Consider the following 14,476-nt stretch of genomic DNA (forward strand, 5'->3'; position numbering starts at 1 on the left):
CTAAGCCAATTTTGTGAGACTGTTGGGAGTTTGACAAACCTATTTCAGATTGTATTTTGGAAGAATCCGCACAGCGGAACTGGTCATGTTCTGTTCATTGCAGCAGATGGTATCCCATTTGGTGTTTGTTAGCTTTGTTTGCAGCTCAATATTTTGTTTCTAGGGGAACTCAGTAAGTTAAATAATTTATCTCTCTAATGCATCAAGAGTCTGATCCAAAGTCTACTGAAGTCAGTGCAAAACATGTGATTAACTACGACGTACACTGGATAAAATGCCAAGTCCTGTATGTTGAAGAGCATTTCAGATGCTCTCTAGTGAGGGGAATAAAACAGGCCTTTGTCTTTCCACAGAGAATTGTTTGCCTGGAAAGAAAAAATAAATATTCCAAAAGGCTTAACGGTTAAGAGTGCATGACTGTAGAGATCAGGGTGACATTCTGGCTGACTGTCCAAATTGCTAAACTTCTCTGGCTATTCAAGTCCCCATTCTTAAATGAAGAATATAAATAATACCTTCCAGCTGCATTTGGAATAGAATCCAGTAGCGTTAGCAGGCGGCTTTGAGGGCTTTGAAGGTTCCACAGCAGCTAAACAAATAATCATTATCACTTTATATTTGCATCAAGCATTCTTACTTGCACCACAAGGACCAACCACGAACACATCACCCCTCTGATGAGGAATTTTGGGAATGTCGGAAGCAAATTCACACACTGACCCTGCAAAGACTTTAGCTTGAGCAGAACTTTACTGCCTCCTGCTGCCCTGTTGTCCCCACAGGACTCCCAACAGTGTCTGAACAAAGAGGATATTTTTTTTCCATTCCTACATTTGAATCCTGAATCATCTAAAATACCAAAGAAATCGGCACTTTAAAGTTTGGTTTTTTTATTCCAGTGAATATCAAATGCTTGTTCATTTTCAACAACACAAATCAAATTATTTATTTGCCTGAGAACTGCTTTATTCTGTATTTTTATCCAAGTTTCCTGTTCGTAAACTTCAGTAATTAAAAAAAAAAGATGTGGATATTTGCTCTACAGTGTGTCTGCATGAATTCCAGTTGTATTTTAGTCCTCCTAGTGGCCTATTACATTAGCAATATTACAGTCTTTATTTAGGCATAGAAACATGTTCCATACTGCCAGTACCTCACAACAGTTTGCAGTGTTAATACTGCAGTGACACTTCTGTATTGCTAAGGGCAATAAATCTTCTAAAGCATTTGTCCAACAGATCCATTCATTTGTCTGGCTATCGCTTCACATACACATTTTTTTACTTATACACAAATTTTAGCAAAATAAATTAAATTCTTCTGTCACAGCAGAGGGCTCACAGTGGGAACAGGAGCCTCTCCCAGTTCCTCACACCAAATTCCTTCTATGATCATTCCCAACAAAGGTTTTCTCACAGGAAGTAGGGGGTCAGACCCCACAGAACTGGGGCTCCCAATACATATTTTCACTGTGCCTTCTTTCTCTGAAAAAGCCTTCAAAGCCTTGACAAAGTAACACCTCATATTCTAAGCCCAGGTGGACTCAGCCTTTTGGGTCCTGATAGCTACCTTGCTGGTATCCAGGGAAGGCCAAGACAGAGAGGCAAAGGTCTGTCCAGCACACTTGTCCTTGGCTCCTTTCTGTTTCAAGGCTGTGCCCCTCACAGCAAGTGTGCAACCACTAGTGCCTCCTACCAGATCCAGGTGAGACACGTGTGTGTGCCTGGCTAAACCACAAAGCATAGGGTTAGACTACAGGATAGAGGTTCTCGTGATCAGAAACAGATCTATCTAAAAGAAGAAGCAAACAAATCTAAACCCATAAATTAGCTAAAACTCCCCTCGGATCACAGCCAAATGATATGTGTGTTAATCAAAATGCATACCACTGATTTAATTGGGTGAGGAGGCAAGTTGAACACTTCATAAATCTCCTGATTGTGGGAACTTCCAGCTCCATCTCCAGTACTATTGGTGCCCAGCGTTACTCTGCTCAATTCACAGTGGTTTTTTTTGATCATCCTTTAAAGCTGGGCAAGGGGATATAATCTACAATCTGCATTTATTACCTGAATTGTCTATTCCCTGCATGTAGCCCTGTCATTTCCCTTTGGATTAATCTACACAAACACTGAGTCACAGCCCAGGACTGAATCCTTGCCTTGTCTGGTAAACATGAGATTAGTTGCAATGTCTTTTTAAAATCAAGATATATATTAGTCCACTGACTGAATTATTAAGTCTAATCATAGCCTGTTTCTGTCCTCAGTGTTGTCTCCATCAACACAAGCATACTGCTTTGTCCTGGTAACCAGCAACTCTGACAGATGTCCCAAATGACACAGGCTTTCTCAGGTACCAGGCTTACTGCAGTATTTGAACATACACCAGTAACTCCGTAAATCAAATAAGGCCTGTTCCTTGACCCTGGTCTTGATGAGGCAAGTGAGAGGGCTGAGTGAGGCAGCACAGTTGTTGTTTCTGATGGGTTCAGGCAGGATGTCTTCACAGTTCTGCCTGTGTACAAAGTAGGCTTTCTCAGTGTGAAGGGGTGGAACCAGCAGTGGCAGTGGTCAAACAAAATGATGAGGTGAGAGTTGGAAAGGAAACAAAGAGGACATTACCTGGCTCCATTGCTCTTTTGGTACCAGTTGTATGTCTGTGGGATAGGGACCCCACAGGTATCACAGCAGTGGAGTAACACATCAAAGGTCAAGAAGAAAATGTTTGCAACATGGGTAACTTTGAAATGAGGCCTTGCAAATCCACACAACCAAGACCCCTGCTCAGCTGGTTGCTGAGGTACCTTACTTGCCTCAGATCAAATCACCATCCTTCCCAGTTCCACCAGTTTTTGACACACTTCATCCTTCCTTGTATAAGTGGTTCTTGCTCTCCTCATGGGTTATGCCAATCCTGTCATGTGCAGTGATCTTTGTTCCTTTGTTTTCTCTGTTTATTCCCTTGTTCAGCAGATCTTTCTATGGTTCTTTTTCAGCTTTTAGAGGAGGTGCCCGGGGTGCAGCTGTAACACCTCCTTGCAGTGGACTTGTGTGAGAACAAACACAGGCTTGGGGCACTGAATGATTTCCTGATGGTGCAGGAGGAGGTGGCTGGCACTGCCTTCCTCCTCAGCACCTGCAGTGGGGAAGCCACACAAGCAGACACCTGCAGCTCCCCAGGGGATCTGTGAGCCAGGCCAGTGGGCCTGGTAACAAACACGTCCTCAAGCTAAAAACCAGGCATTACTCTCGCAGTTTTTAAATTACATTCTTTACTTTATTATCTTCCAACCGTTTTGGGTTTGTTTGTTTTTTTTTAATTCTTGATTAATTTTCAGTTGGCTATTTAATACAGCATTTGGTTAACTAATTCAAGAAGCTGTTGATAATTATTGCCTTACTATAAAATCATCTTAATAGAAGGTTGGTTGGGGGGGGTGGTGGTCTTTTTTTGTTTTCTTTCCAGTAGAATAACAAGTTACTTTATCATTCAAACAAGGCTTACTTCCTGCTGTTTTCAGTAAGATTTTTAATAAATATGTAAATTTTTAAATTAATTTACTGCATATGTTTGGCAGCATGATTCTTGAACTGACAAAAGTTTGATGGATTGTAAAATTATCCTCCGTAAAAATCATCAGTCATAGTAAACAGAATCTATCAACCTCTGCTAATTTTACAGCTTTTTCTTCATCTTATCTTCTGTTGGGAACTCACTTAAAATTTATTATAAAATAGTATATTTCTAGAAACTTCATTCATTCATAGATTAATTAGATTTTAGCTTAATATCCCATCATGGTATAGGACATGAGCCAACAGTGTTTTCCAGTTGTTACCGAACCACAGTAGAAAATCCTTGATTGCTGTTCCCATGTGGTTTAACCACCAAGACTAATCACTAATCAAATTCAAATGACATAAAATGGAACATCTTTCATAGCATTTATTTTCTAGCTGACTTATACTATGGGCTGTTTATTGACACAACTTGCTATACTGAAATGAACTACAAATTACAAGACAGGATTTCTCCTACTTTAATTTGATTCTGCAGTCTATATCTGCAACTCTTGCTTAAATTTTTGTTCACGTTATGCCTGTGTCCCTCAAAATATTCTGCTCTACAGCAAAGATAAATTCTTTGCATAAATTTAAAAAGTGCATGTAAATAACTGTGCTGTTAGGTAGGACTTGGTGGTTGATGAACTTACACCTAAGTTTCCATTCTGCAGGTCATGCTTTGCGTGAATCTGTACTGAAAACTAAGCAGATCATTAGGTCAGCTGAAGAGGTGGCAAGTGCAGTCATGAAACCAGCATCATTATTTGCATCTGTCCTGGCCCAGTTTTCTTCTGATTACAAAGCAACTTTTGTAGTCTCATTGCACCAGGTGAGAAAAAAGTAGTTCAGGCTGCACCAGGTTTCCTGGGAAGGCAACCTGGGCTACTGCCTCTTCCTCTGCTGCATCCAGGAGGACTTGCCAGTGCAAGATGGGACACAGTTGCCCAGCTGCATCCCCTAACCTTGCTTAGAGGGTTAAAGGAGGGCACACCTGTTGGATTTCATTAGTGCCTTCCAGAGGCCAGCTGTCACAGAAGGGGAGGGAAGGGCAACAGGTTTTGGTTAGCAGTAAAAAAACTCTGATATGTGGAGAGTTGATTAAAGCCTGGAGTGGAAGGGAAAATTACAACTTCAGGCTCCTAAAATAAACTATTTTGTTGGGGTAGGGCTTAAGTATGCTAATTCAGGGTTTTTTTGAAGAGTAAAGAAAATCCTGCTTCCAAATGTGAAAATTACCACCTTTGTATTTCTGCTTGGTGAGAGCTTGCCAGAAGGATCTTTTTGTTATGTGTGCACTGTGCACACGAACATGGAGGCTCCCTCTGTGGTGTCTGAATGTGCAGCCATGCAGAGGTGAACTGATGAGTCTGGAAAGATTGTTTGTTTCTTCCTAACTGTCCTCCTCAGAAGCTAAAAATGAGAAAACTATTTGCTGTGGAGCTCACTCCTTTGTTTAAATGGCCTTTATGAATCATCTTGAAAACTTGTAAGGGACGTTTCCTTTCTTTCCTCTGCCGGCTTTCCAGCAGAGATTTGTCCTCTTTGAACTCCCCTGCAGGCAGCACAGCCCTCTTAGTGCATACAACATGCCATGTTTTCATAGCTGGGAGAATTATTTCTACATGGTTCCTTCATACTGCTGATTTGCTCTTAATGCTGCCACATAATATTGCTCCTTCTCTACCTTCTGCTTCTGTCTTTCTGCCCTTAGGTCCGCTGAGGTGCTTTGGGTAGTCACAGGTTAACCTGAAGTGAATCTAGTCCAGTACTCAAAAGAGAGGATTACTAGTGTGGAAAATCATTACCCACTGCCAATTACCATTTGCAGTGCAGTCTTGAAGTACAGTTCCATTTGCCATCAGTGTGCTGGGTGACTGATGTACAGACATTACAGGCCAGGAACTCGGACATCACTAGAGAGTGAGAGGATAAGTGTCTTTGTAATTACCAAAATAAATAGTCTTGTTCAAAAAAGCCAAAGGTGGAAGATGAAGACAGGTAAGAACACAGCTAATACTTAGAAACAGTAGTGTGAGAATAGTTCAGGCATACAGAAGAATGACCCTGATGACTGCCTATGTCAGTGAGATCATATGGTGTATGATCCTACATTTACTGAGTTGGAGGAATTTGTTGCTGTAATCTAATGTGAGGTAGAATCTGGCTCTTTAAGAACTGCATTTTGTATTGGATTTTAAAAAAATCTATCTTGAACTATACTTGTTTTCCCTTCTTGATTCAATTCTGACTAAGTATCCCAATTAAAAAAAAAAAGTACTTTGCACCTCTAACCTGGGATAAAATTGTAGCCTTTTTTTTATAGAGCCCCTTTATGGAAACAGTCAGTCCTAGTTTCATCAAGGTAAAGACAACTACTTTAATTCAGTAGGACAAACCTCTCTATGGTTAAATGCTGTGTGGTGAAATACAGTCTGATGAAGACTGAAACAGTGAAATTAACTTAGGACTCTGTAGTTCTAGGACCATTTGCTAGGTTATCACTGGCAACATAGCCCTCACCATAATTCTGTCAACGGATAGTATTTCACTTCAGATTATTTGTGTTCAATAACTTTGCCTGCAATCTTATCTTCCAGTATGAATTTTTTTTCAGTATGATTTTTTTTTCCATCACTAGAAAACCAGAACAATTTTGTTATTTAACTCCTTCTACTAGTAAAGCTAAAAGGATCTCTGAAGAGGGAAGTGTATCCTATGCATGTCTTGTTCATTTTCAGTCTATCAGGTTCTAAAAGCGAAGTATCAACTTCCTTTGTCACCATGGATATTTCTTCCTTAATACCTTGTGATGAGCCTCTGATTGCAGTAAGTGTTGCTTTTAGTGGGTAGACTCTCTCTGTGAGAAGCAAAATTGGTGATGCCACCAGTGGGAACAGAGTGAAGCTCTGCTCAACCTTCTGGAGAAAGCACTGCTGGTTAATAGCTTTTATTTTTAATAACTCCTCTCAACACACTTGACTGAGCACCTATATTGTGACCATTTTCCAAGGTATTGCCACTTAGAATGATAGTTTCTCATTCTGTCTTAAACAAACTTTGTCCACACATAGTTAATGGATCTAGTGGCTATTCTGAGGCACTATGAGAAAACAGCCAGATTTGTGGCATTCATTTTGTAACTGAGCAGAAGGTAACAAAGCTAGATCTGCCTGACCTGGGAACTGTGTGAACTGGGACCTGGACATTGTTTTATTACATCATGCAAAAGTTCAGAGAGGGTTGCTGTATACCTAATCAGGTCAAACAGTCTTCTTGTATCAGTAAAATGATAATACACTTTGTAAATTACGAGGATGAAATTCTTACATTAGAACACTGAATGTACCTACTCTTCTCATCATTTGATGAAAACTCTGCTTTTGAAAGCTTAAGGGTCAATTCACTAAACTATCTTTTATCTCCTAAACCACACAAGAATTCAAGCTATAGACAATATGTCTCAACTCCTCAGTAACCTATTCATTAAGCTGTTTTATCCAGATCTGCAGTTATGAATCATGCAGAGTTCATCCTAATCAGCTTTATTTCTTTAAGATCATTTACTTACACTTCAGGATCATCAGAAATGCTGTCCTGGTGATACTAAAATATATTACTAGATTGTTATACTCTGAAATACAGTAGGCAAGCTTTGGTTAGGTTGTCTTTGTTACTTTACCCATCATGCCATGAGGGGATGATACATACTCATGTATAGATGGCTTTCCTGTGAACTTCTGGACAGACTAACTTTAAAAGTACTTCATGTCAATGCATTTTTTCCCAAGAAAAGAAATTGGCACTTATTATTTATTTTGAAAATACGATGGTATGTTTTTGAGAATGTCATTGCTACAGCAGAATAATTGTGGGATCTCTGGTCATATAGAAAAAAGAAAAGTGATTCATTATCTCAAAAATTGTTTTACTGTCAGTCCAGAAAAGAGGTAACAGCTTCTGACGATATACAAGGGAGAGCAAGGCTTATCTTAGTATTTAAGGTTATGCTTTAAAGAGAAAGAAGTTCAAACATCACATTTTTAGCTCGGCTGTAATGCAGCAGAGGTCATGCAGTTACAGCTGTCACCTTTGTAGTTTCCTGTATGTGACTGTACAACTGCTTTCACTGCAGTGTTTAGGTGCCCACCTGATGTTAAGTGAGATCTGAAGATTGTTCACTTTCCAGAGTCCACCATTGCATTCTGTCCTGGCCAACTGATAGAAAGCTACTCCTGAAAAAGCTCAAAATCAGCCCTTTTCAGGTTTACTTTGAACATATGCAGACAAAGTAATTAATAATTTTAAAAAGGCAGAAATCTAGAAACTATTTTCCTTCACAAGAAAGTTTTAAATAATAGCTAAAAACTAAAAAGTGAACATATTTTGTATCTCCTATTAGAGATCAAGTCTGAAATGAAAGACCTTGAGTTATACAATTAAGTATTGATTTTATTGATCTATATTTAATTCTCATAGCAATGTAGTTGTTTTTACCCAATAGTGTTTTGCAGTTATACTTCACTTGATGCAATGCCCTTCTTGCTTTTGTGTTAATCTAAAAGCTAAATTGCCCAGTGCATGAGAGACATAAATAAAGTTCATTTTATTCTTGTGTGTAAGTGATTCCAAGCCCTTTAAAGTGCTGGTTAACTAAACTTAGGCAGCTGGAAAATACATTTATCTTGCAGAATTGTGCATTGCTAATACTGGGCTCTGGCATGCCCAGGCAGTCAGAGCTTCTGCATATCACCATATAGAAGAAATGGACTTGCTGTTTCATTCCTTTCTGCATGCCAGCTATGGGGTCCTTTCTACCTACGGACCAGCCCATCCTGCCCTGCTCCTTCCTATCAGACCTGCAGAGTTTTTGTGCCATTCAGAGCAGCTACGGGTGTGACTGGGCCTTCATCACGTGCTGCTGAAAATGCCTTCCACCCACATGTAACCTCTCATTTGTAAGGTTTAAAAAAAATCTAATTTGATGTATTACTGTAAAAATAACACCTATTTATAATGTATCAGTGTAACTGCAGGGTAGTTTTGTTTTCCTAATTTGCTGTGCTTGAAGTGACATGCCAGATTTTATTATATCACTAATGGGTTTTTAGTTATTCCCTTTAGGATGTTGCCAAGAAGGAAACATTATTCTGATTCATGACTCATGAGTTTATTTCAAAGGGATGTAACTCATGATGAATGTCTGTATTATGTCAGATGGAGTTTCTCCCCTTCTGACGAGTCACTGCTCTCAGATGGGATGAAGCACCCCACACTGACTAGCTCAGAAATGCCAGTGAGGGGAAGCTCTCCACTGACATGGACTAGATTAACAGATGCTCCCTATACCTTAAGGCTATCATAGTATGGATTTTCCATGCAAAAATATTGTTAGTGTAAGTAAAACAAGCTATACAGTGATCTGCTTTAGGATGATGGGCCACAGCTTTTTTAGGTCCTGTGAAAACCCCAGTCCTTTTCCACATTGAGCCTTTTTTCTTTGCTTAGGACAAAATCTGTGGCTATATCTTTTTATCTTTTCACTTGAGTTAATACTTAGGAAAACATACAGTGACCACACCAAATACAGCAGATCCCTTTTATATTAATGGAACAGATGCAGAATAGTCAGCAGCAAAGTCAACACCTTGGGGCTGAAATAGCTTCAAGTGTTGCTTCTGAGAAGAATCCTCTCCGAGAGCAAGCAAGCACTGTTGGCCCCACCTTAGCTCTCGTAGCAACACTGAACAAAATCATTGTCCTTTTTTTTTTTCCTGTGGTGATAAAACCACCTGTTCATTATGCAGAAAGTCACCACTAGTATAGGAAAGCTTTGATTGGAACCCATGACCTAGAGGTTAGGTGCTCTCAGCGCGATTACCAAATCTCGCCCAGTTCTCATGGATACAAAACACATCTGATCTGCTTCCACATGTTTCTATCTGCAGGAAAAGCTACCGATTCACATTAGTGGGACTTTCAAATGCCTTAATGAACTAATTGCTTTAAAATGCACAATACTAACATCTTTAGGCTAACCCTTGTTCTTTCTCATATATGTGACTCTGCTGAAGTCAGTAACAAAATCTAGATGAACAAAAAATTAAAAACACTACTTAACCACTTACCCAATTTATCAAACAAAATCAAATAATAGCTGCTTTGGTTTTGCCTTTCAATTCATCTAGCAGCTGTTGTGACTGCCATGAAAAATAAGAAACTTAATTAAGGATGAATCTAAATAAATACTCTGGTAATTTTTCCCAAATTGTATCTATAATAACTAGATTAAAATTTCTTAAAGAATTTGGGGTAACATTTTTTCTTACACACCACGTTTAAAGAAACAATCAGTGACTTTTCAACTTGGCATGTACATAATTTTGTTACTGTAGGAGAAAATGATTTGTTGATATATAGTCTTACGTTAGTATCTCTGCTTAAAGTTTTAATTTTGTTCATGTAGCTTAGGATGTGGTTTTTTCCATGTGTCAAGGACTAGAATATAATGTTTTAATTTTCTAACCAGATTTTTTTTTTATTTCATGTACAATTTAACAGAAAATTGAACAGAATAAAAAAAACAAGTCCCATCCAGATGACCCCACAGTCTTACCTGATAATAAAATTTTAGTAATAAAATTTGCTACAACAATTTTTAGAATTAGTTTGCCAATGGTTCTTGATGTATCACAGATGTATTCACTACTTTCTTTGTTTTGCCAGTGGGTTTCACTGCTGGACTTCACTTCAATGTCATTTGATTCAATTATTTTACTTAAAATTTATAGAGAATACTTTAGTTCTCTGCAGCTCCTCAAATACATTTTTATTAAATTATGAGCTAGAGTGTGATTAAAGTAGGATTGTAGTCTAAGTTGTGCTTGTAGGGTAGAATATATTATTGATAATACATATATGCAGAATATACCACTGAATTCACTCCGGTCTGTCCTGTAGTTTCAATATGTCCTCCAGCCAGCCAGAGATCCTGCTCCTATTTGGATAATTCATCTGGACTGCTCGTGCAGGAAATGCTAGGGGTGTCTCTGCTCCTCCTAGCCAGGAGTTGGAATTGGCCCCATTGGAATCACTACAGGTTTTATTGCAGACCTTACTAATACCAGTATTGACTTCTTGCAGCCGCAACTCTGCGCGGAGCAGCCACGTTCGATTCATCTAAAGAGAAGCTGTGAAGTGGGAAAAATACACACAAAGAAAAATAATTTAGTCTGTCACATAATAAAGTATCTTGGGTTTAGTAGTCAGAAGAGTGGGGAGTGCCAGTATGGATGCTATTGATGTCATGCCTGAGAATTTTCTCATCTGGCCTACAGAGAAGTGAAACAACTGTTTCAGTCATATTGTGTGATGTTTGAAGTAAGGGCAAAGGGAAGACCATTTTAAGCTAAAATCTTTGAGAATTTCTATTGAAGGGTCTTAAATTGGTGTTTCTTCCCATTACCAAGGGCTATATTCCTCTAGTTCAGAAAACATTCTAATTACAGTTATTGAAGAGCTTAGTTTTAACAATTGTCTAGAACCAGAATCTAACATAACATCACTTAAAACCTTTTAGACTGAAGATTAATGAAACAAACGGAAAATTTTTGTTTACTAAGACATCATCATCTCATGTTGCTTTGCCTAAGTTTGTGTGAAACATTTGATGAAAAGACTAACCTAATCCTGGCATTGTTAGCTTATGAAATATGACAGGATCACAACATAAACTGTAATTGGATTGGCATTTCAATTTTTATCTGGCTAGTCATAAAAACAAGCAATCAAACTGTCTAACAATTTGTCTTCCTCTTGCCCAAGGAAAACCAGCACAGCAAGCACAACATTTGAACTTAACTGAAACTTGGATTTAAAAAAAAAAAATAATTAATGGTCCTTTACATCTCCATATATAAGGACCTACATCATCCCCACATCTGGCCATGCTTTATTTTCCGTGTGTTCATTTTTCTATCTGAACCAAACCATTAGTGTCTTGGATTGACAGTCATTTACTGTTTCAGTCTTTGCTATCTGATGGCAATACCAAAAATGAGGAATGGCTTGTACTCTGGCAGCCTGTCTCAACGTTCCTGCATCTTACCTCTCCGAGAGGCTGTTAAATGTTGAATGTAAAATGGTTGAATGTTATCTCATATCCCTCTGATAATATTATCGGTAAGAGGAGTTAGTTACATGGATTTTGAAACACCCTGTAAATGAGCAGCAGGTAATTTTTACTGAACTTCTCCCACTGCAGTTCCCTAACTATTCCTTGGTCAGATCTCTGATTGAGAATACAAGTAACTAACAAAGGAATAAAATTACTCCTGTATAATCCTACTGTGTGTTTTTAATACAATGTGTTGATACATTGTCTGGTGTTCCTGAAGAATCACCACCCTTCTCTGAGTAGGCCTGGCCAATACCTGATTGATTCAGGGCTGTGGGGACTGACCCAGTTCAGTATAATTTCCTGTCTTGTTTCCTTCTTGAGTGTCAGTGCGTGTTTGGGTCTGTGGAGATCAATACGCTTACATATACATGTGAGGTTATTCTCTAGCAAGTTTCATTTGCGTCTGTAATTTATGGAAGATGCTACTTTCTCCTCTGAATATGTCTGTGTGCCTTTTTTGTAGCAGGCTTCAAACTACTTAAACAAATGCCTGTTTAAACGTACCCCCCAAAGTATTCTTAAAGGAGAAGATTTAAATTACTGTGAAGATGCTGGAGGTGTTTAACACATGCATATCCAGGATCTGCTACTAAAGACATTAATAGCACTTAACTGTTTTGTAAATGGAGCCCTATTTGTCTCAGCAGAATCATTAAAGTTATGATGGATCCTAAAATGGACATTAATGGTCTATTTAATTATAACAGAGATTTAAGCACATGACAATCTATTTCTGTTAACCCTGTGAACTTTGGAAAGACATACATTAATGGTGTACAGTCAGATAACTTTATTTTTGTAAGAAATAAGTTTCTAATATTTCCCTCGCTTTTTACAGAAATTGAAGCAAACAGAAGAAACAAAAGAGGATTCCCAGAATAGATTATCTAAAATTTCCCTGGAGTCTCTCAATAAATTTAACAGCAATAACATACTTTTATTAGAAAAAGAGAAGAACTGTCTGAACATGGTTGAAGGACAAATGGAAGAAAGTGGAAAGAAAGAAGCAGCTTCCTTAAATAGCTCGGGTAGGCACGACGTGGACAATTTAGAATCCTTGAGCGATTCCCTGTACGACAGCTTCTCCTCCTGCGCCAGCCAAGGCTCCAACGACGTATAGAGACACTTCCCAGGGGGCTGTGGCACGGAACGGAGCTGAAGGCCAGTGGGGAGCCAGGAGGGAGAAGAGGCACTTGTTGAAAATTCCCACTCCCAAATGGCTGTGCTGGCTCAGGGTGGTCTGACCCGGCACGACGCTGCAGTAAGAGAGGCAGGAGCACAGTCATCGTGAGGCCCAAGACTCCACACTGAACACAACCAACGGTTACACAGAGTAAAGTCTTAATTTTGCACTTTTGTGAACATTTGTACAGTTGTATATAACTTGGGAAAATATATTTGTAGGGATAAATGACAGCAATAAATATTAAATTGGTGCTATGCTCCTGTAATGGCAGATTACTAACTTAAAGAAGTTGGTGTTAATATTAACAAGAAAGGTTAGTAGATTTTTTTAAAAAAGATTTATAACTGTTCTAGTCTTAAAGCTGTATGTAGAAACACTGCTTTACCATAAACCTGAGCCTGCCAAACTGTCCGTCATAAACTTCCTTGGCCTCCCTTTTACAAAACTTACTTTATTTTATATTCTTAGTGCAATTTCATGCAGGTGTTCTAGGGAACCGTGCATTCCAGTTACTACAACTTCACAACAGGTGTCTTATTTCAAAAGGGTTTTGACTTTTGACATGGTGAGAAAATGAATATATCAAAAGGCCTGATATTGCTGGTGTCGCTTTCACAAACCATGCGCGGTGCTGTTTGGAAGGGCAGGGTCAAAGTAACTCTCTGCTGACGCAGACGGGAGTTTTGTAGCCTGAGAACTGCACAAACCAGCCTTTTCTTCCCACTGCAACGTAGCTTCTCCACTTCCATCCCCTCTGTACTCATTTCCTACCCGTTTCTGAATCTTCCCATTTTGTGTTACGTTTTGTCGTCCCCGTTTGGTCTTAATTATATTGTAGACACTACAATAATTTTTTAAAAGCCGAAACCCCTGTTTGTGACGTGCTTAAAGAAGATGTTGGTGCTAACTCAGTACTAGTTCAGACACATCTAGGAGCAGGGCTATTGGCGTGTGTTGGGGTTGTGGTGTTTTTTCTACAAAGGTTGTTTATATGTAAGGGAAAGTCTATTTCAAAGGTTCTGTGTATTTTTTCTAGATGTGGAGTATTTATATCTGCTTTTTGTACAGCGATCTGTAAACTAGATATATTTGGGATATTTCTAGACTCTACAGTTTCTATAGCACATGCCTGTTAATCTTTGAAATATTGTACGATCAGTGTTAATATTTTGTGCAATTTGTTATATTTTAAGTAATTTCCGCTGTAAACTTGGGTCGTCTTTTTTTGACTTTTAAGAAAAATTTTCATGGAAACACCTTTCGTAAATAAAACTTCTCTTGCAGATGCGTGTGTTTAAAAGAAGGGGGTTTGGAAGGCGTTGGTGTAGCATCCCAGGCGTGAGGGGATGAGGCACCGGGAAGGGGATGAGGCACCGGGATGGGGATGAGGCACTGGGATGGGGATGGGGCACCGGGAAGGGGATGAGGCACCGGGATGGGGATGAGGCACCGGGATGGGGATGAGGCACCGGGCAGCTCCGCCCGCCTTCCTGCTCCCGAAGGAACGCAGGGGCAGGGGGGATTCCCTCAGACGGATGCGCGACACGG

The 14,476-nt window shown here is 39.2% G+C and overlaps 1 protein-coding gene across 1 annotated transcript in view; it reads left to right on the plus strand.

The window, feature by feature from the left end:
- The first annotated feature begins 12,709 nt into the window (after positions 1-12,709).
- LYPD1 (LY6/PLAUR domain containing 1) overlaps positions 12,710-14,476 on the plus strand; it is a 16,569-nt gene continuing 14,802 nt past the window's right edge. The window contains exon 1 of the mRNA XM_010000399.1: positions 12,710-12,856. Within this exon, the coding sequence (XP_009998701.1) occupies positions 12,710-12,856 (147 nt within the window). The remainder of the gene's footprint in view (positions 12,857-14,476) is intronic.

This window comes from Chaetura pelagica, unplaced genomic scaffold (assembly GCF_000747805.2).
Source record: "Chaetura pelagica isolate M959 unplaced genomic scaffold, ChaPel_1.0 scaffold386, whole genome shotgun sequence".
In the NCBI taxonomy this organism is placed as follows: domain Eukaryota; kingdom Metazoa; phylum Chordata; class Aves; order Apodiformes; family Apodidae; genus Chaetura; species Chaetura pelagica.